This window comes from Phacochoerus africanus, chromosome 2 (assembly GCF_016906955.1).
Source record: "Phacochoerus africanus isolate WHEZ1 chromosome 2, ROS_Pafr_v1, whole genome shotgun sequence".
Classification (NCBI taxonomy): Eukaryota; Metazoa; Chordata; class Mammalia; order Artiodactyla; family Suidae; genus Phacochoerus; species Phacochoerus africanus.
This window is the reverse complement of record NC_062545.1, coordinates 25,433,549-25,459,679: the sequence shown is the minus strand read 5'-3', so window position 1 is coordinate 25,459,679 and position 26,131 is coordinate 25,433,549. Positions and strand designations below refer to the sequence as shown.

At 37.6% G+C, this 26,131-nt stretch overlaps 1 protein-coding gene across 10 annotated transcripts in view; it reads right to left on the bottom strand.

The window, feature by feature from the left end:
- REPS1 (RALBP1 associated Eps domain containing 1) overlaps window positions 1-26,131 on the bottom strand; it is an 84,416-nt gene that overhangs the window by 39,764 nt on the left and 18,521 nt on the right. For 9 of the 10 annotated variants that reach the window (XM_047770087.1, XM_047770083.1, XM_047770090.1 and 6 more), the window contains exons 2-4: window positions 2,265-2,388; window positions 337-533; window positions 60-213 (exon numbers count right to left, since the gene is read on the bottom strand). In XM_047770087.1, coding sequence (XP_047626043.1) covers window positions 60-213; window positions 337-533; window positions 2,265-2,388 — 475 coding nt within the window. The remainder of the gene's footprint in view (window positions 1-59; window positions 214-336; window positions 534-2,264; window positions 2,389-26,131) is intronic. The other variant, XM_047770088.1, reaches the window with a different exon arrangement.

Below are 26,131 nucleotides of genomic sequence, written 5' to 3'. Positions count from 1 at the left end.
TCCTTCAATTTATATTTATAACCCTTAATACATGCTAATTTTAAAGAATTTCTAAATACCTGACTGTGCCTCACCAAAGGGAGACCAAAACGGCCCAGGTCCTGCAAGAGGCCTCTCACTATTTCCCCCACTAGGATGACGGTTATGCTTCCTCCACGTGTGTGGAGAAGTTGGCGGCGACTGCTGTGGCGAGACTACTGGGGATGCAGGTTCCTAGAAAGAACACCATCATTTTAAAATAAAGTGACATCTTCATTACTAAGACACTCAATACATGTTTTAGTGTAAGCATCCACATAGGACATCAACTGACGGCTTTTTCACGCACATGATTACCTGCTGATCCGCAGACACACGAGGCTGGACAGGATCATGGCTTATGGATCCCTTTTTCACTTGCCCCCGGCCAGGTGGTGGGGGAATTACACCAGAATAAGACCCTTGATTTTCAGAATCTGAAGAATATGAGGCTGTATGACGAGATTCTTGTTCATTTTTGGAGGCAACAAATCTTGGCAGAGGAAGGTCTTTTACTGTTAACCACAAAAATAATTATTACTTTAAGATAAAAAAGAGTATATATATTAAAAACTGAAATAAGAGATGGATTTGCTATTAGAAAGAACTTTTGCAAAAACTGATACAGAAACAACAGACACAAAATGTTCATCACTGCTAAATTCAGATCATCTCCTTTAGACTGTTTAGAGACACTCCAGCCTAGGAAGAAGCAGTAATACCAAACTGCCCTTCTAAGCACATCTGGCCCTATTGGTATTCTGTATTTATTTCATCTCATAACCACACTGACCTTGCAAAGTCCCCATTTTATAGATACAACAAACTGAGACTCCAAGATGCCAAAGTCAGTGACAGTAACTGATAGTTAGGATCTGGACCTGGTCAGCCTGCCCTGAAGCCCAGGCTGTTTCTATTCACATTGCTTCCCTAAAGGAAGATGTTAGAGCTCTAAGCAAAACAAGAACATGAAGTTTGAGACTAGATTAATCTAGGTATTTTCATTGCAGCAATTCCTGAAAACATCTTATTGTTCACCTACCAAGGATCTACCCACTTTAGCTTATGACACTCATGCAGAGAGATATTCTACATTCAATTTTAAATAGAGAAGAAAGATAAAAAACTGAGAATTTTCTGCATACTTTCAGACTAGAACAATATAGCAGCAGAATCGTTTTTAGAAGAAAGTATACTTCTTCCTACCACCATTACCTGCATTTCTCTTTAGAATCTCCACAGTAAGAAGGGAAAATATGCTTATTCAGTATTTATGTAAAGGAATTAAAAGTTACTTGAAAAGAAAGTAACTCTCAACTCTAGAACAATGATGTGTGGCAAACCAGAGCTCCACAACGAAAATCTCTGGATGACTAATAAACTGAGCTGGTACTCAAAACCATTTTATAAAAAGTCTAATAATACTGGAGTTCCTGTCATGGCTCAGTGGTTAACAAATCCGACCAGGAACCAGGAGGTTGCTGGTTCGATCCCTGGCCTTGCTCAGTGGGTTAACGATCCGGCGTTGCCATGAGCAGGTTGCAGACGCAGCTCGGATCCCGCACTGCTGTGGCTCTGGCGTAGGCCGGTGGCTACAGCTCCGATTAGACCCCTAGCCTAGGAACCTCCATATCCTGTGGGAGCGGCCCAAGAAATGGCAAAAAACAAAACAAAAGTCTAATATTACAGAAAGCCTCAAGCTTTCCCTCTCTTCCCATAAAAACCAAAGAACTCTGCATTTAAGTGCCTACCTTTATAGAATTTCCATCTACTTAGGCATCAATGAATCTCCAAAGAGAAAAACAAACTATCCTAGGTGATACTTGTAAGGCAGTCAAATGTTTGTATTAGGTTTTATTTTGCCAATATTTTAATACTAGCTCTATCAACCAAAGTTTTGGTTAACTAATACTTTCTAATTTCAAATGGAGCTTCTGTAGCTTTTCCAAGTAGAAAAACACAAAGTATATCAATTTTTAGTAAATTATTTTTAAAATCACTATTTTAAGTTTTTACACTACCATCAAATAATATGACATACATACATGCCATAATAGATTTAAGATAGACGTATTTTTCTAATATTCACAGATGAAAAAAAGCATGGTAGTGAGAATAAACGCATCACATTTAAGGTCACAAATGCCACTGAAATATCACAAAGACTCATCGGTTCTACTGACTTTACTTCACTTGTGATTAGAAGTCCACTGTCATCTGAGTTACTAATGTATTCCAATGTTTACCTGTATTTATACTTTCCACTCTTAAAGGGAAGCCAGACTGGGCAACAGCTACAAGTTTCAATGCAATATAGAACTGACTTCTTCCAAAATAACCAAGTCTTGTTGCACCACAAAGCTCCATAATCTATAAAAGAACACAATGTTAACATTAAGAATTATGACAACAATTCTCCACCTGAGCAGTTATCTGACTTCTGTTTATAGCATCTTCAAAATACATAGCTGACATATGGTATATTACTCTCAACTGATGACCAACTTTCTCAAGCTTCAGGTTTATATGTTTGAAAATAAAAAGGAACTGACCATACAATAAGATTATCATTTTCCAACTTATTAAAATTCATATGATGAGCAATTATACTTTATTAGAATAACTTTTTTCGGAGTTCCCGTTGTGGCTCAGTGAAAACAAGTTTGGATAGCATCCATGAAGAAGCAGGTTCGATTCCTGGCCTCGCTCAGTGGGTGAAGGATCTGGTGTTGTTGTGAGCTGTGGTGCAGGTCGCAGACGATGTTCAGATATGGCGTTGCTGTGGCTGTGGTGTAGGCCAGCAGCTACAGCTGTGATTCGACCCCTCGCGTGGGAACCCCCATATGCTGCAGGTACAGCCCTAAAAAAATAACAAAGAATAACTTTTTTCTTATAATCATATCTTTTAGAAACAAATGTATCATCCACTCTCCTTTAAAAACATTGTACACACAACAGGGACAAAAGTTTTTGCAACTAATAGATTATTATGCAGCCATTTAAAGTAGCAGTCATAAAATGACATATTAAGTGGGATGAGGAATGATACATTAATTTTAACCAAATAAACACAAAATTTAAAATAACCAGATATATAAAAATTGTTAGATGAGATTAAGAGGAGGGTTTTTTTCCTCTTATTTTTCAGATTATATTTAACACGATAATACCACTTTTCTTTAAAACAATAATTTTTACTTGATTTTTTTTTTTTAAGTATGAATGCTTTCAAAGATCATTCTAGCCATTCAATAAATATTTCTAGGCTGGCTTCTACAAGTAAGCATCAGCCTAGAAAAGACAATTTTAGGTTACAAGATTAATTTATAACCCCCAAAGCTGGAGTAATATATACTATACAGACATCATAAAGTATTCTTAAAATAAGCACTAAGTGTTCTTGCCTTCTAAAAAATTCAAATTCTTGTGGAAAGAGCATATTCAGTATATTTTCTTTTTCCCAACAGAGTCAAAGGAAGATTAAGGTACTTGAGATACTGTGGTACTAAATCTGAAGTAAGGAATTTACTAGAATTGCAAAAAAAGCATCTTTCAATGGTTCAGCAACATATAACAACAATACCATTTGTTCACAAGCACAAGGAAAGAAGAGTCAATTTTGCTATGATCAGCACAGGATAAAGTTCTTGTTTCTGCCACTAAGAGGCATCATTTCTGTGTAAATCTAAAAGGACAAGGAGGCTAAAGAGGCAGGTTTACATTAAGGGAACTATGAGGGACTTCCTGTTGTGGCTCAGTGGAAATAAGGTTTGGGGTTTGATCCCTGGCCTCGCTCAGTGGGTTAAGGATCTGGCATGTGCCGTGAACTGTGGCTTAGGTCACAGATGCGGCTCAGATCTGATGTTGCTGTGGCTGTGGTGTAGGCCAGCAGCTGTAGCTCTGATTGAACCCCTAGCCTGGGAACCTCCATATGCCCTGGGTGTGGCCCTAAAACAAACAAACAAACAATTTTCTTCACTATTCTCGTGTTATTCTTTCAGACAATCTTTAGAATCATTTTACCAAAATAAATCAAGATTTTAACTGCGACAGCTATTCATGTACAGACTGGTTCCTGACTTCAACAAGACCACTTCAGTGCTTTATCATTAAGAGCTATGCTGGCTAACACTCTGCAACACCTGTGTTAAGAAGCTATTCAAACTGACCAGCTTTTGCACAGCAAAGGAAACCAAAAAGAAAACAAAAAGACAACTTACAAAATGGGAGAAAAAAGTTTCAAATGATGCAACCGACAAGGGCTTAATCTATAAAATATACAAGCAACTTTAACAACTCAACAGCAAAAAAGGCAACAACCCAATGCAAAAATGGGCAAAAGACCTGAATAGACTGTTCTCCAAGGACGATATACAGATGGCCAATAAGCACATGAAAAAATGCTCAACATCGCTGATTATAAGAGAAATGCAAATCAAAACTACCGTGAGATACCACCTCACACATTAATAAATCCACAGATAACAAATGCTGGAGCAGATGTGGAGAAAAGGGAACTCTCCTGCACTGCTGGTGGGAATGTAAGCTGGTACAACCACTATGGAGAACAGCATGGAGATACCTTAGAAATCTATACATAGAACTACCACATGACCCAGTATATATCGAACAAAACTTTCCTTAAAAAAGACACATGTACCCGCATGTTTACTGCAGCACTATTCACAATAGCCAAGACATGGAAACAACCCAAATGTCCATGACAGACTATTGGATTAGAAAGATGTGGTATATATACACAATGGAATACTAATCAGCCATAAAAAAAGAACAAAATAATGCCATTTGCAGCAACATGGATGGAAATAGAGACTCTCATCCTGAGTTTAGTGAGTCAAAAAGAGAAAGACAGGAGTTCCCGTTGTGGCGCAGTGGTTAACGAATCTGACTAGGAACCATGAGGTTGCGGGTTCGGTCCCTGCCCTTGCTCAGTGGGTTAACAATCCGGCATTGCCGTGAGCTGTGGTGTAGGTTGCAGACGCGGCTCGGATCCCGCGTTGCTGTGGCTCTGGCGTAGGCCGGTGGCTACAGCTCCGATTCGACCCCTAGCCTGGGAATCTCCATATGCCGCTTCAGCGGCCCAAGAAATGGCAAAAAATACAAAAAAAAAAAAAAAGAGAGAAAGACAAATACCATATGATATCACTTGTATCTGGAATCTAATATATAGCACAAAGAAACCTTTCCACAGAAAAGAAAATCATGGACTTGGAGAATAGACTTGTGGTTGTCTAGGGGGAGGGGGAGGGAGTGGGATGGACTGGGAGCTTGGGGTTAATGGATGCAAACTATTGCTTTTGGAATAGATTAGCAAATGAGATCCTGCTGTGTAGCACTGGAACCATGTCTAGTCACTTATGACGGAGCATGATAATGGGAGAAAAAAGAATGTATACATGTATGTGTAACAGGGTCACCATGCTGTACAGTAGAAAAAAAAATTGTATTGGCGAAGTAACAAGAAAAAAAAAAGAAGCTGTTCAGCTAGTTCCCTTATTCTAAGAGTTTTGTTTCGGGCTTTATGCTTTCAAAAACTATAGATAAATGGTAATTTTGCGTGCATTTTGGAGCAGAAAACTAAAATATGAAAATTTTTCTTTGGTCTTACTAATATTAATAATTCTATAACTAGAGTTCCTAGTAATAGAACTCTACTAACATCAAAATGTTATGTTCCTAGTAAGTGTTCCTAGTAACAGTAACATCAAACCATCCTTTGGGAGTTCCTGTTGTACCTCAGTGGTAACAAACCCTACTGGTATTCATGAGGACATGGGCTGGATCCCTGGCCTCACTCAGTGGGTTAAGGATCTGATGTTGCCTTGAGCTGTGGTATAGTTCGCAGGTGCGGCTCAGATCCCGAGTTGCTATGGCTGTAGTGTAGGCTGGCAGCTACAGCTCCAATAGACCCCTAGCCTGGGAACTTCCATATGCCATGAGTGAGGCCCTAAAAAGACAAAACAAACAAAAAAACCATCCTTTGATCCCTGAAATGAATTCCATTCAGTCATGGTGGAATAACTTTTTCAAATATAAAAATTTAACCATAATCTTAAAATGACTAATCTTTTTAAAGAAAGCTCTACCTGCAAGGTTTGGAACTGGTGCTATGTTGGCTTTGTAAACACAAATAGATTACTTTTTTCCTGCTCTGAAATACTTTAAATAGATTAATGATCCTTAAAGATTTGAAAGAAAATTCACCTGTGACACAGGCCTGGTAGTATCTCTGATCAATGCCTCGGTGTCTTCCATGTTATCTGGAATAAACTAGATTTTCTATCTCTAAATCATTTGATAATTTCCTCAAAAGTCATTTACTGCTTCCCAACTTTGAAATTTATCATCAGTTTAGTATTATTCAAAGTCTCACACTTTTAATTGTCTCTCTATGGCAATTTTCCCTTAATCTAAATTATCCGTATTTGTGTGCAAGCTCACACAGATGCCTGGATCGTGAGAACCACTTAGAGCCCTTATTAGGACACAGATTCCCAGACCCCTTCCATGAGATGCTAACTCACCTAGGAAACCCAGGGCCAGCAAGTGACTGCTAGTATACTACTGACAGTTACTGAAAATTATTAAGCCTTCTTTTCTTACCATTAGAAAATTTACATGCTCATGGTAAAATAATTAAAATAGGACTTGGGATACAGAATTAGAAGTTTCTACATCTGATTCTTATGTTCTAATTTTTTTCTACATATATAAAAACACATACACATTTACTTCCTTCACACTTTTCACATGTGTAGGGTCATACCGTATTTGATTTTTCCACATAATGTTAAACAAAGAACTTAAAAATTTTTTTTAAAGAGAGAACTTTTTTAAAGTAGCATATATAAGTCTCTTGACTTTTTTACATAGCAATCTACTGCATGGATATTCCTATTACAAATTAATCAATCCCTTACTGATGAACATTTAGGTCTTTCCAGTTTTTACTACAAATAATGGCATAAAATTCACGTGATGCATCTTTCTGCAACTTTACGATTGCAGAACAAATTTCTAGAAATAGAATATGCTTTAAAATGTAACACGGCTAAGTACTATAACTGTGAATGACTGCTATTCTTTCTGATCAGCATAGAATCTTAGCCACCTGGTCTGAAACAAGAGACATAAAAGTTTCATTAATTTTATTGGCTTCACAAAGGATATCAGATTGACCTCTTTTCTGAATGCTCTGTTTCATAATACTTAGAAAAAAGCCACTAACTTCTAGGAAGAAAAGATAAAACTACACTGTAGTTTAATACCTACAGAGATTCCTGTGGTTGAAGGATTCATTTTACATCATTCACATTGTGCTTGAGTGAGTTATACACCCTTACTGTGCCTCAGTTTCCTCATATGTAAACTGAAGAGAAAAATACACTATCTCATATAGGTGCTGTGAATATTCAATGAGACTGTATTGACTAGAGCATTGAAAACAGTGTCTGGTCCACAAATATCACTATTACCACATTTTACTTACTACCCTGATCATAATGTACAGTATTAAGTCAGGGACTTCAGAGACTGAATCATTCTTGAAAACCACATTTTGCTGAGAGCTGAAAACTAATGTCTTTAAGAACTAAAGTGGGTTTTATTATAATTTTTGATGAAAAGTCTAAGATATAGGATGCTTTCATGCCTTCAGAAATACTTTGAACTTTTGGTTTAAGACAACACACTAAGCACAGAAATGTACCTCCTCTCCTTTCAGAAATTTCATTAAAATGTTAGTAAGCGAATAAACTGATAGAAATAAATGAGAGGCAAAGGGGAACAAACTGACAGAAAGTTTAAGAACAATTTAGCAGTTAGAAAGCAGATGGAGTCATACCTAATGAGGTAGGGAGGAAGAAATTAGTGCCAAGAATGTTAGTGCCAAGAGTGTTGAAGCTCAGCGGGGTAAGAACCCTCACGTGGCCCTGAGGATGTGGGCTGGATCCCTGGCCTAGCTCAGTGGGTTAAGGATCTGGCATTGCCACGAGCTGTGGCATAGGTCACAGATGCAGCTTGGATCCGGCACTGCTGTGGTGTTGGCCTGCAGCTGCAGTTCCAACTCAACCCCGAGCCCAGGAACATTCCATATACCACAGGTACGGCTATAAAAAGAAAAAAAGAATACCCACAGAGAAGTGATTGCCCTGCAAAATCCAGGGACTCATCCAGAGATGCTAGGTATGACCGACAGTGAGACTGGGAGAGATGAAACTCCCTATCCTTACAGCTGCTCACGGAATATTAAATTTTGCTCTCTAAGTAAAAACAAACAAAAAACTGTAAGTTATCACTCTAAAAAAGTGAAATGTCAGGGAAGTAGCAGGACAACTGATGTAGACAGGAGTTGTTGCCCCAAAGAAAGGCTTCTGTTTCTAGCATTTAGCAACCTAATGAAGAATAGCATCTGACCCATTCCTCCTCAAGTGAGGCAGCCTTTTGAGGTGTTATGACCAAGTACACAGGGCTCAGTTTTTCTACTGCCTCAAAGATCAACAAGCAACTGAGGAAAACTTACAAAATAGAAGAGAAATGCCAAATTTACAAATGGAAAAAATAAAAGGAGTTCCCATCATGGCGCAGTGTGGTTAACGAATCTGACTAGGAACCATGAGGTTGCAGGTTCGATCCCTGCCCTTGCTCAGTGGGTTAACGATCTGGCGTTGTCGTGAGCTGTGGTGTAGGTCGCAGACACGGCTCAGATCCCGTGTTGTTGTGGCTCTGGCGTAGGCTGGCAGCTACAGCTCCAGTTCCCCTAGCCTGGGAACCTCCATATGCGGCGGGAGTGGCCCTAGAAAAGGCAAAAAGACAAAAAAAATAAAAGAAAAGAATGGATATGAGGGCAAACAGTACAAGAACAAAAAGAAAAGGCAGTTGAGAAAGTAAAAGAATGTAATCATAGTACAATGCCTGGATCTGCAGTAAAAATATTTATATTGTCATAATGTAAATAATTTTTTTATTTTCAATTTTTAATTTAATCTAAAATCAAAACATTAAACAAGATATTATGGTTATAAAACAAGATGCAAATATTATCAATATTAAATATGCAAAAGTACTGCTAGTAAGTTGAGAGAGAAAAAAAGAATAAGAAGATGAAGGGAGGAGTTCCCGTCGTGGCGCAGTGGTTAACGAATCCGACTAGGAACCATGAGGTTGCGGGTTCGGTCCCTGCCCTTGCTCAGTGGGTTAACGATCCGGCGTTGCCGTGAGCTGTGGTGTAGGTCGCAGACGCGGCTAGGATCCCGAGTTGCTGTGGCTCTGGCGTAGGCTGGTGGCTACAGCTCCGATTCGACCCCTAGCCTGGGAACCTCCGTGTGCCGCGGAAGCGGCCCAAGAAATAGCAAAAATAGACAAAAAAAAAAAAGAAGATGAAGGGAGAAAGTCATGGGCCTCTGGTTCCTGGTCTAGCATGTAAGAAGCTTGGAAGTAAGAAGCCTGGAAGTCAGCATTCCATCTGGACAAGCAAAAAGCTTCGCAAACCCAAAAAAAAGAAAAGAAAAAAAAATTCAAGAATTCTTCCTAGATCTGTAAGAGAACAGAGGTCATAGAGCAAACTGCTGCTTCCAAAATTGGACGCCAAGGGAAGGCAAATACAGAGAATCACAATTTAATGGAAGAGAAACTGATCAGCATCAATTTCCTCAAAACCAGTACCAGAGAAGGGAAGACTAGATTGTAACTGATGAGCTGCTGTATGCTTAATGTGTACAGTACTGTGAGGTTCACCCCCAGGAGGAACCTCTACCAGGTTCTCACAGTGAATATGAGAAAGAAACCCCTTTGTGCTTCTGGCAGGAAGGAGGGGAAAAGGAACCATCTTGAAATTCACCAGAGCATTCTGGACTTAACAAGGCCTGTCCTCAGGAGAAACTATTTAACCATTTTATTTAGGTTTTATCAGAGCCTAACTGACCTGGGAGAAGAGAAATACCCAATCTAAGAGGGGTGAGGGGATATGGGTGGGATTGCAAAGCAACTGTGAAGTTCACAGGCCAGAGGCAGAGGGTCACTGAGAGACTGAGACATAATCATAAGACTACAGAATGCTTCACCTCCTCTCCTACTTCACTACAACATTACTAAAGATGTATTTATGGAAGTTCATTAACCCAGTGCATGTCAGGCTATCAAGAAAAAAATTGCAAGACATACTAAAAGGCTTGCAAAGAAACAACACTTCAAAGAAACAAAGCAAGCATTAGAATCAGTCTCAGATATGGCAGGGATGTTGGAATTACCACCCCAGAAATTTAAAACAACCATGACTAGTATGTGAAAGGCTCTAATGGATAAAGTAGACAGCATGCAAGAACAAATGGGCAGTATAGGTAGAGATATGGGGAAAAAAAAAGCTAGCTATCTAAAACACTATGAAAGAAACAAAGAATGCCTCTGATAAGTTTATTAGTAGACTGGACATGACTGAGGATAGAATCTTTGAGATTCAGGATTTCTCAAAAGGGCCTCTAAAACTGAAAAGCAAAGAGGAAAAAACAGAAGAGTCAAAAGTTGTGGGACAACTACAAATGGTATGACACACGTAAAATAAGAAGACAAGGAGAACAGAGAAAGAACAGAAGAAAGATTTGAAACAATAATAACAAAAAATTTCCCCCACATTAATACCAGAAACTGAACTAGGAAGCTAAAAGAACACAAAGCAGCATAAGTGCCAAAAAAATTACACATAGGCCCTTTACAAACGTTAACTCAAAATGGACCATAAATCTAAATGTAAATACAAAATTATAGAACTCCTAGAAGATAACCTCTGTATTCAGGACCCTTATGAAAAAGTGGAATATTCTTTTTTCAACTAATAACACTATTAACAGAGCTTTTCTTATTTATTTATTATTTTTTTTCTTTTTACAACACCTGTGGCACATGGACATTCCCCAGGTTAGGGGCTGAATCAGAGTTACAGCCACTAGCCTGTGCCATAGCGTGTGGTCATGCCAGATTCTTAAACCGCTGAGCAAGGCCAGGGATCAAACCACATCCTCATGAAAACTACACTGGGGTGCTTAACCTGCTGAGCCACAATGGGAACTCCTGTTTCTTTTTAATAATTTGTGACTTTTTCCTTGTTGCCTTCTTTAAGTGGGACTGAGTCAGTGGACAAGCTGACTGTTTTTGTTGGCTTAAAAGCCTTGGCAGTTTTGTCTACTTAAATGCACAATACTGGCTACCAAGTCAGGCTAACTTTTACTGCCCCACTAACTTGTTGGACTAGTCCCCACACCTCTCTGTGACTCTTTAGTTTTACTAACATGGGAATACTTGTACTGCAGATTCACATTTACTAGAGAAATTAAAGAAAGCAGGGAACCATTGTACTGAGTACCTATTATTAGGAAGACTGTTTACTTGTTATCCCACTTAATACTCAGAACGATCCTCTAATGTTGGCTACTATTACTCTCAGTTCATAGGAAAGGAAACAGGCTAATAAGTGGCGGAGCCAGATTCAAAACCAAATTAGTCTGAGTCGAAAGCCTCTCTGTCCCCAGGTGTCTTCAAGGCATAGCTAATCACAAATCTTCACACTGGCATGTTTATGGGGCAGAAGTTCCAAAAAGTAAGCCAAAGAACACCGGTCAAGTTAAAGAATCTGTAGTTGAATAAATTAATATATTAGAGGTCCCCTGGAGATTTCACAAAGCATTTTTAGCATCTAAGAGGCACTAAAAAACACTACAGTCTAGAAACAAACTTCTTTTTGGTATAGTATCTATTAAAATGCTACAGAACTAGTGGTCCATAGATTAGATGCTCTGTATAATACACTTTGGGAATCAATGTTATAAGACTCATTTTCTAACTCTTAGGTATCCAGATTCCTTATACATGCTTAAAAAAATTACTGAATGCAACTGCCAGGTTTCCCAGCAATGCTTGCTGAATAGACTTTCTTTTTCCCATTTTATATTCTTGCCTCCCTTGTCAAAGATTAATTGACCATAGGTGTCAGGGTTTATTTCCAGGTTCTCTATTCTGTTCCATTGGTCTGTCTGTCTGTTTTGATACCAGTACCACGCTGTTTTGATGACTGTGGCTTTGTAATATTTTTTGAAGTCTGGGAGAGTTATACCTCCGGCTTGGTTTTTGTTTCTCAGGATTGCTTTGGCGATTCTGGGTCTTTTGTTGTTCCATATAAATGTTTGGATTGTTTGTTCTAGTTCTGTGAAAAATGTCATGGGTAATTTGATAGGGATTGCATTGAATCTGTAGATTGCTTTGGGTAGCATGGCCATTTTTACAATATTGATTTTTCCAATCCAGGAACATGGAATATCTTTCCATTTCTTTACATCTTCTTTGATTTCTTTGATTAAAGTTTTATAGTTCTCGGCATATAAGTCCTTTACCTCCTTGGTCAGGTGTATTTCAAGGTATTTGATTTTGTGAGGTGCAATTTAAAAGGTATTGTATTTTTGGATTCCTTTTCTAATGTTTCATTGCTGGTATACAGAAATGAGACTGACTTCTGAATGTTAATTTTATAGCCTGCTACTTTGCTGAATTTATGAATCAGTTCAAGTAGTTTTGGGGTTGAGTCCTTAGGGTTTTCTATGTATAGTATCATGTCATCTGCGCACAGTGACAGTTTGATCTCTTCTCTTCCTATATGGATACCTTTTCTTTCTTTTGTTTGTCTAATTGCTGTGGCTAGGACTTCCAAAACGATGTTGAAGAGCAGTGGTGAGAGTGGGCATCCCTGTCTTGTTCCAGATTTGAGTGAGAAGGCTTTCAGTTTTTCCCCATTGAGTATTATATTTGCTGTGGGTTTATCATAAATGGCTTTGATCATGTTCAGGAATGTTCCCTCTATACCCACTTTGGCAAGGGTCTTGATCATGAATGGATGTTGGACTTTGTCAAATGCTTTTTCTGCGTCTATTGAGATGATCATATGATTTTTGACTTTTTTTTTGTTAATGTGGTGTATGACCTTGATTTATTTGCGTATGTTGAACCATCCTTGTGAACCTGGGATGAACCCTACCTGGTCACGGTGTATGATTTTTTTGATATGTTGTTGGATTCAGTTGGCTAAGATTTTGTTAGAATTTTTGCATCTATATTCATCAAAGATATTAGCCAATAGTTTTCTTTTTTGGTGGTATCTTTGTCTGGTTTTGGAATTAGGGTGATGGTGGCATCATTCTCACACCATGCACAAAAATAAACTCAAAATGGCTGAAAGACTTAAATATACGACAGGACATCATCAAACTCCTAGAAGAGAACATAGGCAAAACACTCTCTGACAGCAACATCATGAGTATTTCTCAGGTCCGTCTCCCAAAGCAATCGAAATTAGAGCAAAAATAAACCCATGGGACCTCATCAAACTGAAAAGCTTTTGCACAGCAAAGGAAACCAAAAAGAAAACAAAAAGACAACTTACAAAATGGGAGAAAAGAGTTTCAAATGATGCAACCGACAAGGGCTTAATCTGTAGAATATATAAACAACTTATAAAACTCAACAGCAAAAAAGCCAATCAACCAATAGAAAAATGGGCAAAAGACCTGAATGGACTGTCCTCCAAGGAAGATATACAGATGGCCAGCAAACACATGAAAAAATGCTCAACATCGCTGATTATAAGAGAAATGCAAATCAAAACTACCACGAGATACCACCTCACACCAGTCAGAATGACCTTCATTAGTAAGTCCACAAATAACAAGTGCTGGAGGGGCTGTGGAGAAAAGGGAACCCTCCTGCACTGTTGGTGGGAATGTCAACTGGTACAGCCACTATGGAGAACAGTTTGGAGATACCTTAGAAATCTATACATAGAACTTCCATATGACCCCGCAATCCCACTCTTGGGCATCTATCCGGACAAAACTCTACTTAAAAGAGACACGTGCACCCGCATGTTCATTGCAGCACTATTCACAATAGCCAGGACATGGAAACAACCCAAATGTCCATTGACAGAGGATTGGATTCAGAAGATGTGGTATATATACACAATGGAATACTACTCAGCCATAAAAAAGGATGACATAATGCCATTTGTGCAACATGGATGGAACTAGAGAATCTCATACTGATGAAATGAGTCAGAAAGAGAAAGACAAATGCCATATGATATCACTTATAACTGGAATCTAATATCCAGCACAAATGAACATCTCCACAGAAAAGAAAATCATGGACTTGGAAAATAGACTTGTGGCTGCCTGATGGGAGAGGGAGGGAGTAGGAGGGATCGGGAGCTTGGGCTTATCAGACACAACTTAGACTAGATTTACAAGGAGATCCTGCTGAGTAGCATTGAGAACTATGTCTAGATACTCATATTGCAACAGAACAAAAGGTGGGGGAAAAATGTATACATGTAAGGATAACTTGACCCCTTTGCTGTACAGTGGGGGAAAAAAAATAAACAAACAAAAAAAATTACTGAAGATTCCCTCAAAGTTTTATGTGTTTTTTGTTTTGTTTTTTGTCTTTTTAGGGCTGCACCCATGGGATACAGAGGTTCCCAGGCTAGGGGTCGAATTGGAGCTGTAGCTGCTGGCCTACACCACAGTCACAGAAACTCGGGATCTGAGCCAAGTCTCAGGATCCTACACCACAGCTCATGGCAACGCCAGATCCTTAACCCACTGGGCAAAGCCAAGGATCGAACCCATGTACTCATGGCTATTAGTCAGGTTCTTTAACTGCTGAACCACGATGGGAACTCCCCCTCAAAGTTTTTGTGGGTTATAGTTATGAATACTGACCATATTAGAATTTAAATTGGGAAATTATAAAAACATCTATAATTTATTTAAAAACAATAATCATCCTATTACGTGTAACATAAAATTTTATGAAAGTATTTTCTAAAATTAAAAAAAATGAGTGAGAATAGTACGCTGATTTATACATATACAAATTTCCTTAATGTCCAGCTTAGGAGAAGATTAATATCTGCTTCTATATTTGATTCACTGTAATATGTTGCTTTGTTCAAAATATAAAAAGACACATCCACTTCATACAGATAATGTGTTAGAAAACAAAAGACAACAGACTTTTCAGATAAATTTGATATCATTTTTTGATACCACACCAAACAAAACTCAACAAGTGGAAGCTGCTTAAAAGCAGCAATTTAGAGTTCAAGGCCACATTAATACACTTTCTGCACACTCTTAAACATCCACTGCTGTATCTGGTGCATTGCACCCCACACTGGTCATGTGTAAAATATTGGTTCACTGAGTCAGGCAGATCTTTCAAATATTGACACATTATTTACAAAATATTGGAAAATTACATCAATTAATATCACCACTGGTTTCATTAGAAAGTCATTAAATACTGGGAGGCAGTCAAGCACACAGCTGCAGATAAATTTTCCAAAATCCTACTTTTTGCAAGAAAACTTGAATTTTATATCATTAGTCACAAACAGCATTAGTTGTTTTCCTTTAAGTGATAGGCATACTTTGTTCATTTTCAAGAAAATCTCTCCCCAATACTCAAGTAAGCTATTCCTTCAAGAAAAATGGTGTTCCAGGAGTTCCCTGGTGGTCTAATGCCTAGGATTTGGTGCTTTCACTGCTGCAGCCCAGGTACAGTCTCTGGTCTGGGAACTGAGACCCTACATCAATCTGCTGCATACTGTGGCCAAAAAAGAAAAAAAAAAAAAAAACAGAGAAATAGTGTTCCATGAAAAAAAAAGCTCACTACTCAAACAATAAAATAAGCACTTTCCCCAAGACAATCACCACTCCTCAGTATGCAGCAAATGTTGCTTTATGCATACTTACCATTTCATTACATAAAATACTAAAAAGATACATGCTAAGGGTAATGATTTAATAAAAAAAATTTACCCTACGCACAGAACAGTCTTAAGTGAAACTGCTTTCTTTCCTGCACAGCAACAAAGAATACAATACTATTAGTTTGGTGACACTGCAGTCCTTAGAGCTAAGGAGTCAGTTTTATCCACCACTTCTTCTGCATTATCAATGCAAATGTCAATACAGGAAAAAAAGAAAAAAAAATGAGGGGAGGTTAACATCTTCTTATTATTATGAAAATACTTTTGATCTCACAGACCAGGGGTCTGCAGACCAAACTTTGAGAAATGCTATTACAGAGCACAATCTCTATATACGAGTGATAGGACTTCTTGCTTAATGCCAGTGCTCTACACACCCTGTCCTAGAGCCGTCACTGAAAACACAATGTCTACAGTTGCCAGCAAGAACCATAAATCAGTGAAACTGGCCAGATGGGGGGGATGTAGTGAGCTAAAGTGAGCAGGTGTGGTGGAAGCAGCTTCTATTCAGCTCTAGCTAACTGCTGCAACATAACATCTGTCAAATGCCATCTTCGGATTTTTCTAAAGCTGAAAATCTGGAATATTCTATGATATGTTCTCATTTTTAAGTGCTAATATAGACATATAATTTTTTAAAAAATGCAGATCAACAACAACAGCAAAAAACACTTGTACCACCTATTTACGCATTCTGTCTTAGAGGGTATTCTATAGTTACTAAAAGAAAAATGGCATAAAATAAGCAGCAAAAACTACAATAATGTCCCTTCAGGTCATCCAGGAAGCAGGGTAGAAAAAGGTGAGACCAAGTTTCATGAAAAATAATCATATATACAGGCATTACTATATACTAACCTATCCTACTTACATGATGGTCCTAGAGTGTTTCAGCTGTCTTAAGATTCTGGAGGCTCCCCCCCCCCCCCCCGCCCCCCGCCAAAGTTATTCTCAGCTCATTAATTAATCATTATGTAATGGCTTTATATAATACTTCATTATCCAGCAAGCGACTTAAGGTACTGAGACAACTTAAGAGTAACCTGGGGAAATTAATTCAAAGAAAATGCACCATATCATCCTTCACTGGTGTGTCAAGTCCAGTCCTCACACACACATACCCACAGTATAACTATTACAAGAATTCCCAAACACCCCCTCCTCCATTCCTTCAATAAGTCAAGACTGCTCCTGCTTCAAGGACTTTGCACTTGCTGTATCCTCAGTTTGTTTGCCCCCTAGATCTTTGCTTGGCTAACTTCCTCTGTCATTCAGTATCAGCTCAAAGTTCAATCTCAGGGTTCCTTCCTTGAGTATCCCAATGTTTACTTATTTATTGTCAACATCTCCCAAAAGAATGAGACTCCAAAAAAAAAGCACGCTATCAAAATGTTTGTTGGTGGATAAATGAATGAATGAAATATTTCTGAAACAACTTTGCCAGTATCTTTCTGCAGCAGTCCTAGACACACTACCAGATTAACAACCCTAGACTGTAGCTCCAAATAATGGTTATTATATTTAAAGAACAAACTCATTTGTCTAGCACTCAAAACTCTATAACATAACCCAAACTTCCTTCCCAGTCCTACTTTGGACAACTTAGACTGGGTTCTCCTACCTCCACATTTTTGCTCTTTTCTCTCATGAGATCACCCTCTAACCTATGTCTGCCTATTATAATTACATCTTTCCGGAGTTCCCGTCGTGGCTCAGTGGTTAATGAATCTGACTAGGAACCATGAGGTTTTGGGTTTGATCCCTGGTCTCACTCAGTGGGTTAAGGATCCGGCGTCATGAGCTGTGGTGTAGGTCGAAGACTCAGCTCGGATCCCACGTTGCTGTGGCTCTGGAGTAGGCACTTAGTGCTGAAGGGAACAGCTCCCCCATGGTGCCCACATCCTCCTGATTTACCAGTTCATTCTGTTAGTCTCATCTGAATTAAATCTTTCTTGTTTGGGAAAATCATTTTTACTATTTCTTTAAAAATTAAGTATTTTCAAAGTTCCAACTGTGGCACAGTGGGTTTAGAATACAACTGCAGTGGCTCAGGTCATTGCTGAGGCACAGGTGTGACTCCCAGCCTGACCTCAGTGCATTGCCATAGCTGTGATGTAGAATTCAACTCCTGCCCCAGGAACTCCCATATGCCACAACTGTGGCAAATAATAATAATAAACAGTTTACTTTGTCTAACATAGTTTGGATTATACATGACCCATGCACACTTGTATATCATCTTTGAGGCAGTACACCACAGCAAACAGAAAAGGTCAAGAAAAAAATAGTCAATGGCAAAGAAGCTAGGGGCATACATCAAAGCCCAGTCATTATAAGACTTAATTTCCTTTAAAATACTGCTGTCAAAATAAATAAATAAATAAATAAATAAATAAATAAATAAATAAATAAATAAATAAATAAAATACTGCTGTCAACACAGAGTATGTGTAGCTTGTTTCTAAGCTATATGGACACATTAATCTCTAGTATTCTCCTTTGTTACAAAAACATTTTACTTTAAATACTTTTTTAGCACAGTCCAACAAATAAAGAGGGTAACTCACCCATTAGTGCACTCATGAAACCTTTCTGCATTCCCAAACAACTCTAGCTGTCACTTTGTGACCAACCCCACTGCCAATTCCCTACTAAACTCAGGTCTAAAGTGAAATGCAATCTTACCAACCCTTTCGAGATACTTCGTTGTTGTACTGGGGCAAATATCTAATCTCGCTTTCACTATATTACTTCCTTATCCGATACCTTTAATGCTTTTGGCTATGCTTCCATAACTCAAATGATTTTTGATTACAAGCCTGCAGTTCAAGACCACATGGCTTCTTTGCTTTCTTCTGCTATGATTTTATCTTAGCATTTACATAAATAAACAGGCATTTAAAAATTTTTTTCTTCCTTATACCCTCATGCATAACTTTCATTTCACATTTCAGTCATTTTCTATCTCAGTTAAAAATGAGTTCTCCAAGTCTTTCCCCAACATTATGTCCTTAGATATTAAAAAAAAAAAAAAATTGCTGACAATGGCACATTATCTCACAGATCACCTCAAAAATAAATACGTTAGCTAAATAGCAATATCAGACTTTTCTTGAGCCCTTATTCTCTATCAGGGGCTAAAATATCAGATAAGTACTAAGTAATTATTAATCTAATCTTCTTTCTACACTGCAAGTATTTGCAGAAGGTATATTCTTCAATATAAAGAAAAACTACAAATGTCTTTAACTTTTCAACAGAAAAAGTTCAAATATATTTTACATGTTCTTTTCCCTTACTAATATTATCATTGCAATTTATCAAAGAACATACTTATAACAATATAGATTACTGCTACAGGACCTAGAAGCTTAATATTGGGAAGACAGATTTTATTCTGTCTGCTAAAAAAGGAACCATAAAGAATGTACTGAGTTAAATAATTAACATAAAAGAGGACAGGAGTAGATTTTAAAGGTTTAGGAGGTCTTGACTTGACTTTCTGAATAATGTAGGTAATTAAAGAAAATTCCTCTTAGCAATATCTGATTCCCAATTCTTTAACTATAATTTTACTTGCTTTGGGCAATATAAACTCCCTTTGACAGTCTACTATGATAAAAGCAATACATACAGACCAATAAATATTTTACTGCTTATCATTAGTATCACAGTCATTAATTACCTAAATAAACACTTCTGACAGCATCAAATGCAAGGACTCTGATATGAAAAATTATACAACTGTCTGTAAATTTATTGGTTATTCAAGTCCAATTAAAATAATTCTTTCAATGAGGTCCTGCTGCAGAGCACAAGGAACTATATCCAATCACTTGTGATAGAACATGACAGATGCTAACATAAGAAGATTGTATATGTATGTATGACTGGGTCACTTGGCTGTATAGCAGAAATTGAAAGAACACTGTAAATCAACAATACTTTAAGTTAAAAATGCCTAGAAAAAAATGGTGGTAACTTTTAAAAAGTAATAATTCTTTTGTATTATCTATGTGAATAAAAAACATGAAATACAGAATAAAGTTAATAAAATATAAAAACAATAAAAATGCAAAAGTGATCTGAAAAATTCCACAAATAGTGTAAAACTTAAGCTTACTTAAGCAGTATTTGTCTTTAGAAAATATTACTGAGGCAGAGAGATACTCTAGCAAAATAAATCTGGCCAGTAAGCTATACCTAGGGTGACCATAAAATTTACATCCAACCTGAGATGTTTACAAGAGTGAAAGGGAGCTCTATTTATAATTATGCCTGGACAAGAAGCATAAGCCAGAATCAGGTCAAGCAAACCCAGAGTTTTAACTGCCCTTCTAAAACATCTTTAAAAATAAAGGATGCCATTTAACCAATAAGATGCAGAAAGTGACAGAAAAAGCCTACACTTATAAGCTGTTTCCTGACAATATGCCATATTAACATTAACCTAATTAAGCAGTAATATTTTTCAGGAAACAGTTACTAGTCATCAAATTTCCCTGTTTTCTCACATGGAGACTAGACTATTACAGAGCTACAGCAACTCTTCAAAATTTTAAAAATAATAACAAAAGTTAAACATTTAAATACTATGAGCCATGTATTATTACAAGCACTTTATAAATTAGTTCTTTAGTCTTCATAACAGAAACTTTTATCCATGAAAGACTGAGATGTAATCCCTATTTTACAGACGAGAGGACTAAAGCACAGGGGAAAAGTAACCCACCACGGTCAAAGGAAGGGCAGAAGCAGAGGATTCCAGGGCATGTTCTGTCTACCACACTATGTTACCACCACTGCTCCTTTACTGGGTAGGCCTAGGAGCACACGGAATAGAGTGGAGCTCTAAAGTGTCTGCTGTGAGTAGAGTCAGCGTGAACAAGGTTAAGCACCTGTAATTTCTTGCACATATTCTTTACCTCTGGCTAGCGTCAACCAAACTTGGGCCTGGGAAATTTCTATTATTTATGACAAAGAGAAACTCATTCGTCTCACTCTTAGGAGAGTGTTCTGACCTGTGCTATTGTAGGTTATTACAGGGTGAGGATGACGAGAATAATGATGATTATGGTAATAGTTAACATCAATGGTGTATACACAATGTGTCAGGTACTGTTCCAAGCTGAGTAACATATTAACTAATATAATCATCCTAACGACCTTACGAGGTAGGTACTTTTTTGAACTGAGAAAACTAATATACTGGTAAGCTTGCTCAAGGATACACAGCAAATAAAAGAACTTGGAATGAAACCCATGCTTTCAACCAGTCCATTATTTCATAAGGTATCATGTTTTGCCAGTGATAAATTCATATAATAATTTGTATTATACCAGAGTTCTACTACGTTACATTATATATCAAGAACTGTTAGTTTTGGTGGCTAAGTCATAGGATCAAATTTTGATGATTACTTGCTATGTGAATATAGGTAAATTACATAATTTATCTCAAGCTTCCTCTTAAAGGAATCCTCCTGGATTCTATCTCTAAGATGCCTTGTAATGCAAATATTACTTCTCTGAATGAAAATTTCATATCAAGTCTGTAACCATAACACAAATTCCCGTGACAACAACTAATTTTCAAAAATCTATTTCTGCCAAAATACCAGACATAGATTATTAGTTACGTGCCCCCTCTTAAAAATGATACATATTTAAATATACATTTAAATATGAATTGCTATGATGAGTAAAAATATAAGGAGTTAAATTCACTGTGTTGGGGATTTAAGGAGAAATAATTAAGTCACTTGCTAAACTCGTCCTGTAAATCTAGCTCCAAAGGAACAATATCTGGTGTGAAATTTAAGCATCAGTAGAGTGTTTTTGTTTTGTAAATAAGTGTTTTATCATATTTTTGTGTTAAATATTTGATTATGAAAAACTTTTTGCACTATATAATTTTTATTATGTCTTAGGATCTATCTTCTCCTCTATAGGAAGAAAAGCAATTAATTACTCAAGAAAAATAGGAAAATGACTTTACCTGCCACATTTGTTTTGTTTTTTTTTGTCTTTTTGCCATTTCTTGGGCCGCTCCCATGGCATATGGACGTTCCCAGGCTAGGGGTCAAATTGGACTTGTAGCCACCGGCCTACACCAGAGCCACAGCAACTCAGGATCCGAGCCGTGTCTGTGACCTACGCCATAGCTCATGACAATGCTGGATCGTTAACCCACTGGGCAAGGGCAGGGATCGAACCTGCAACCTCATGGTTCTTAGTCGGATTTGCTAACCACTGCGCCATGACGGGAACTCCCACATTTGTTTTTAATACCAACATTTAAGGAACATAACCCACAGAATAAAAAACAAATACTACTTGTCCTGAAACCAGCTGTATCTTACAAAATAGATAAAAACTGAAGTACAAAAATAGTAGAAAATATAATCATTCAACTAAAATGAATCCATGGTACTGCCTTTAAAAAAAATGCTGATATACATATCAGGTGGGATTGTAAATTGGTGCAACCACTGTGGAAAGCAGTATGGAGATTCCTCAGAAAAATAAACATAGAACTACTATTTGATCCAGCAATCCCACTCCTGGGCATCTATCCAGAGAAAACCATGACTCGCAAAGACACATGTACTCCAATGTTCATTGCAGCACTATTTACAATAGCCAAGACATGGAAACAACCTAAATGTCCATCGACAGAGAAGTGGATCCAGAAGATGTGGTACATATACACAATGGAATATTACTCAGCCATCAAAAAGAACGAAATATCAGCATTTTTAGCAACATGGATGGACCTAGAAACTATCATGCTAAGTGAAGTCAGCCATACAATGAGACACCAACATCAAGTGCTTTCACTGACATGCGGAACCTGAAAAAAGGACAGATGGAACTTCTTTGCAGAACAGATGCTGACTCACAGACAGTGAAAAACTTATGGTCTCTGGAGGAGACAGTTTGGGGGGTGGGGAGATGTGCTTGGGCTATGGGATGGAAATCCTGTGAAATCAGATTGTTATGATCATTATACAACTACAGATGTGATAAATTCATTTGAGTAATAAAAATATATATATATAAAATAAATTATACATATTAATATAAAATGTTTTATGGCATTTTACTCAAATGGAATAAAATTTTACTCATGGAAAATGCCACAACATACAGAAGTTCATGATGATTCAACATCAGACCCACTCAGTCCTTTGGGGCTTATCAATCTTCCTTTAAGTTTCATTAACTGCATGCTGCAATGATTGTAGAGTATCAGTGGCTCAGAGTAGTTTTGCTAAAGACCTTTTTATTCTTCTTTGCTGGTTTACAATGATCCTAGTACCAAGATGCTTTACATTTAGTAGATGCTTAATGAACTTACCATATATCACAGAACACTTTCCATCCCCAATTCAGGATGGTAAGGACAAAGGAAAAAAAAAAAAAGCTTAGGGATCTTCCAAAAAGCTACATCCTCTCTAAGTAAATAATAATGATAATAGCTAACAGCACTACCCCAACTACCAGGCACTATACGATTCTAGGTATTTTACAAGTTAGTTTAATCCTCAAAACAGTCTTACACAAGTGCTAAATTATTCTCAATATGAAGATGAAAAAAACTAATGCCCAGAGAAACTAAGGCCCAGAACAGTGAAATATTTGCTAAAGGCTAAGAAATACTAAGAATTAAACTGCATCTTTAAGATTCTATCAAAGATTTTCAGTCTACTAAAAGAGGAAATAAACAGTAAACAAATTAACAAAATTGATAATAAAAAGCTACAATTTATCAAGTGGTATACTAGTACTTAATTTAAGACAATCCTCAAACAATCTAAAAAGCAGACATTGTTATATTCATTTTATTAAATCAAGAGTGAGGCAAAGAGAAAAGTCCTTGCCCAAGGTCACAGACTAGAAATCAGCAGGGCCAAGATACGAACCCAGCTTTGTGAAACTCCAAGGCCTGGCTTTTCCCATTATGCCAGTGTTTCCCAAACTTCAGATACCTGTACATATACCACCTTCACAAGCTCTGCTAGGTCCACGGGCCACTTGTGCTACAATGTGCTTAGTAATTCTTCTTTAAATCAAGATACTTTTTAAAAACTTAAATTTACTTTAGAAGGAAAATATCACTAAATAGGTGAAAATTAAGTTATCATTTGAAATACATAGAAAGTAACAAAAACAATAATAAACTTGGTGAAAACGCAACTGTCATTTAATTTCAGCCAAATATCACCACCTGCAAAATACGCTGTGGCTCTCTCAAAGCCCACATGTTCTTTATTAAGAAAGTTACCTGTGTTAGAAAGGTGTTAAAAACTTAGCAGTAACTGAAACTTTCTCCTCAATCAGATTTGAAAAGCAAATAAGAAGGAATAGTTTTCTCTTCCTGTGCTTTCACATCTGTTGGGTACATGCCCCACATTTTGGGAAACAAATCATAAGGGCACCCTACTGCCTCCCCTTAATTCAAGTACACAGGTACGTCTGCAGTCTTTCTGGCACTCACAGCATTTTAGAGAATGCTCTAACAGAAAAAGGAGGCAGACTGTTAGAATTAGCAGCATTACAGAAAAGCCTCAGCCTCATCAAAATGTTCTCTCAAGATCGCACAATGATCAAAGTACATAGTGGGCCCTGGGAGGCATATAAAGTTCTAACACACATTCCTCTGCTCTTTATACATCAAAATAGTTGGTGTCTTGAACACAAGTTTCGCCATTTGATGGAGGTGGATTTGTCAAGCATGTAGCCCTCCTGAGCCACAGGTTTCTCAGCTATAAAACAAATAATACCTGTTCTTAGTTTAAAATTAAACGTATGTCACATAACTCAATGCCTGACCCGTAATTGGTGCTATAATTAATATCTGTTTCTGTAAAAATCAGAGAAAGACTACTATGGGTTGGAAATATTTATTAAGGAAAAAACCCAGATGCCTGATGTGAATCTTAAAGAATGGACAGGTTTGGGGTAAGTCAAAACAAGATGAGCACTCTAACTTGAAAGGAGTGGCAACAGGTCAAAGCAGAAACTGTAGTGGTGGCTAGGTAGTAAACTGGACCAAGCTAGGTGGGGAGGGTTCTAAATGCCAGACTAACCTTTACTGAGCATTTCTCAAGAGTGTCACGTAAGTTTTTGGAAATTCATGTATTTGTTCTTTAGCAATTACAGAAAAGCTAGTTAAGATCTAGGAGGCTACTGAAGTAGATTAGCAATAAGGTGGTCAGAGCTCAGAAAGTTATCTAATGCAGAGGACAGAAAAGGATGATTAGCTGAGACTCTTCCAAGAAAGAAAATCTGAAGAACTCTGTAGGCTGACCATTAAGAGTCAAAGCTGACTCTACACAAGACAAAGAGACACAGTAAGAAGACAAAATGCTAAAGTCATATAATAACATATAATAGTTATATATATCACAGCAAACAAAGAAGAGACAATATCCACCAACAAGTAATTCAGTGTCAACTGCAAGGGAGGCTGTAAAAGAGTAAGAACTAAGGAAGATTACTGGATTTGGTGACTAGGATAAAGGCGAACTTTATGAACATCTTTTTTTTTTTTTTTTTAAGGGGTGGGGTGAGGGGAACAGAAAAGTTCAATTAGTAGTACAGGCAGTAGAGAAGAAATCTGGATCACTCGTTATTTGATAGTAAAAGGAAGAAGAAAAATAGGAAGGCAGCTAGATGGGTGTGCAGGGTGAAATGAGTAACACAGGAAGTAAAAAGGAACACCATGTAGAAAATAAGCATGAGGCAATACAAGTAGTAACTATGACAATTCTGTTTTTGCCATTTGTTAGGTGTAAGGAGATAACACTTAAGTTTGGATTCACTCCAGAAACAAGTCTTAGGGGGATCTACACAAATGTGACTAGGGAAGTGAAAGATTTCTATTTCTAGGGGTTTAAAGCTGTGGGTAGGAAGAGAAAACCTAACCATGAACTCCCTTCCTGTGGCTATTAATCCTTAGCTTCCTGAAGGCAGGCACAGAATACAAGAGGCTTTTAGATTTGGAAGGTTTAACATCAACAGTTTTCTACCATCCCTGTGAGTTTAAATTGACCATAACAAGCATGGTCCATTACAGTATAACCTGTAACTGACTTGGTACAAATCTCAATGACCTGTGCTAGGGAATGTGCTATAGGTGCGTCATGGGAGTGGTTCAACAACCTCCCTGTAAATGGATCTGTGGTCTTCTCTTTCTAGCCAGGTACACTGGCACTGGGCAGAAGCTGTATAAAGACAAAATATACTATAGTGCCAAGATGGCCAGATTCCGCCACC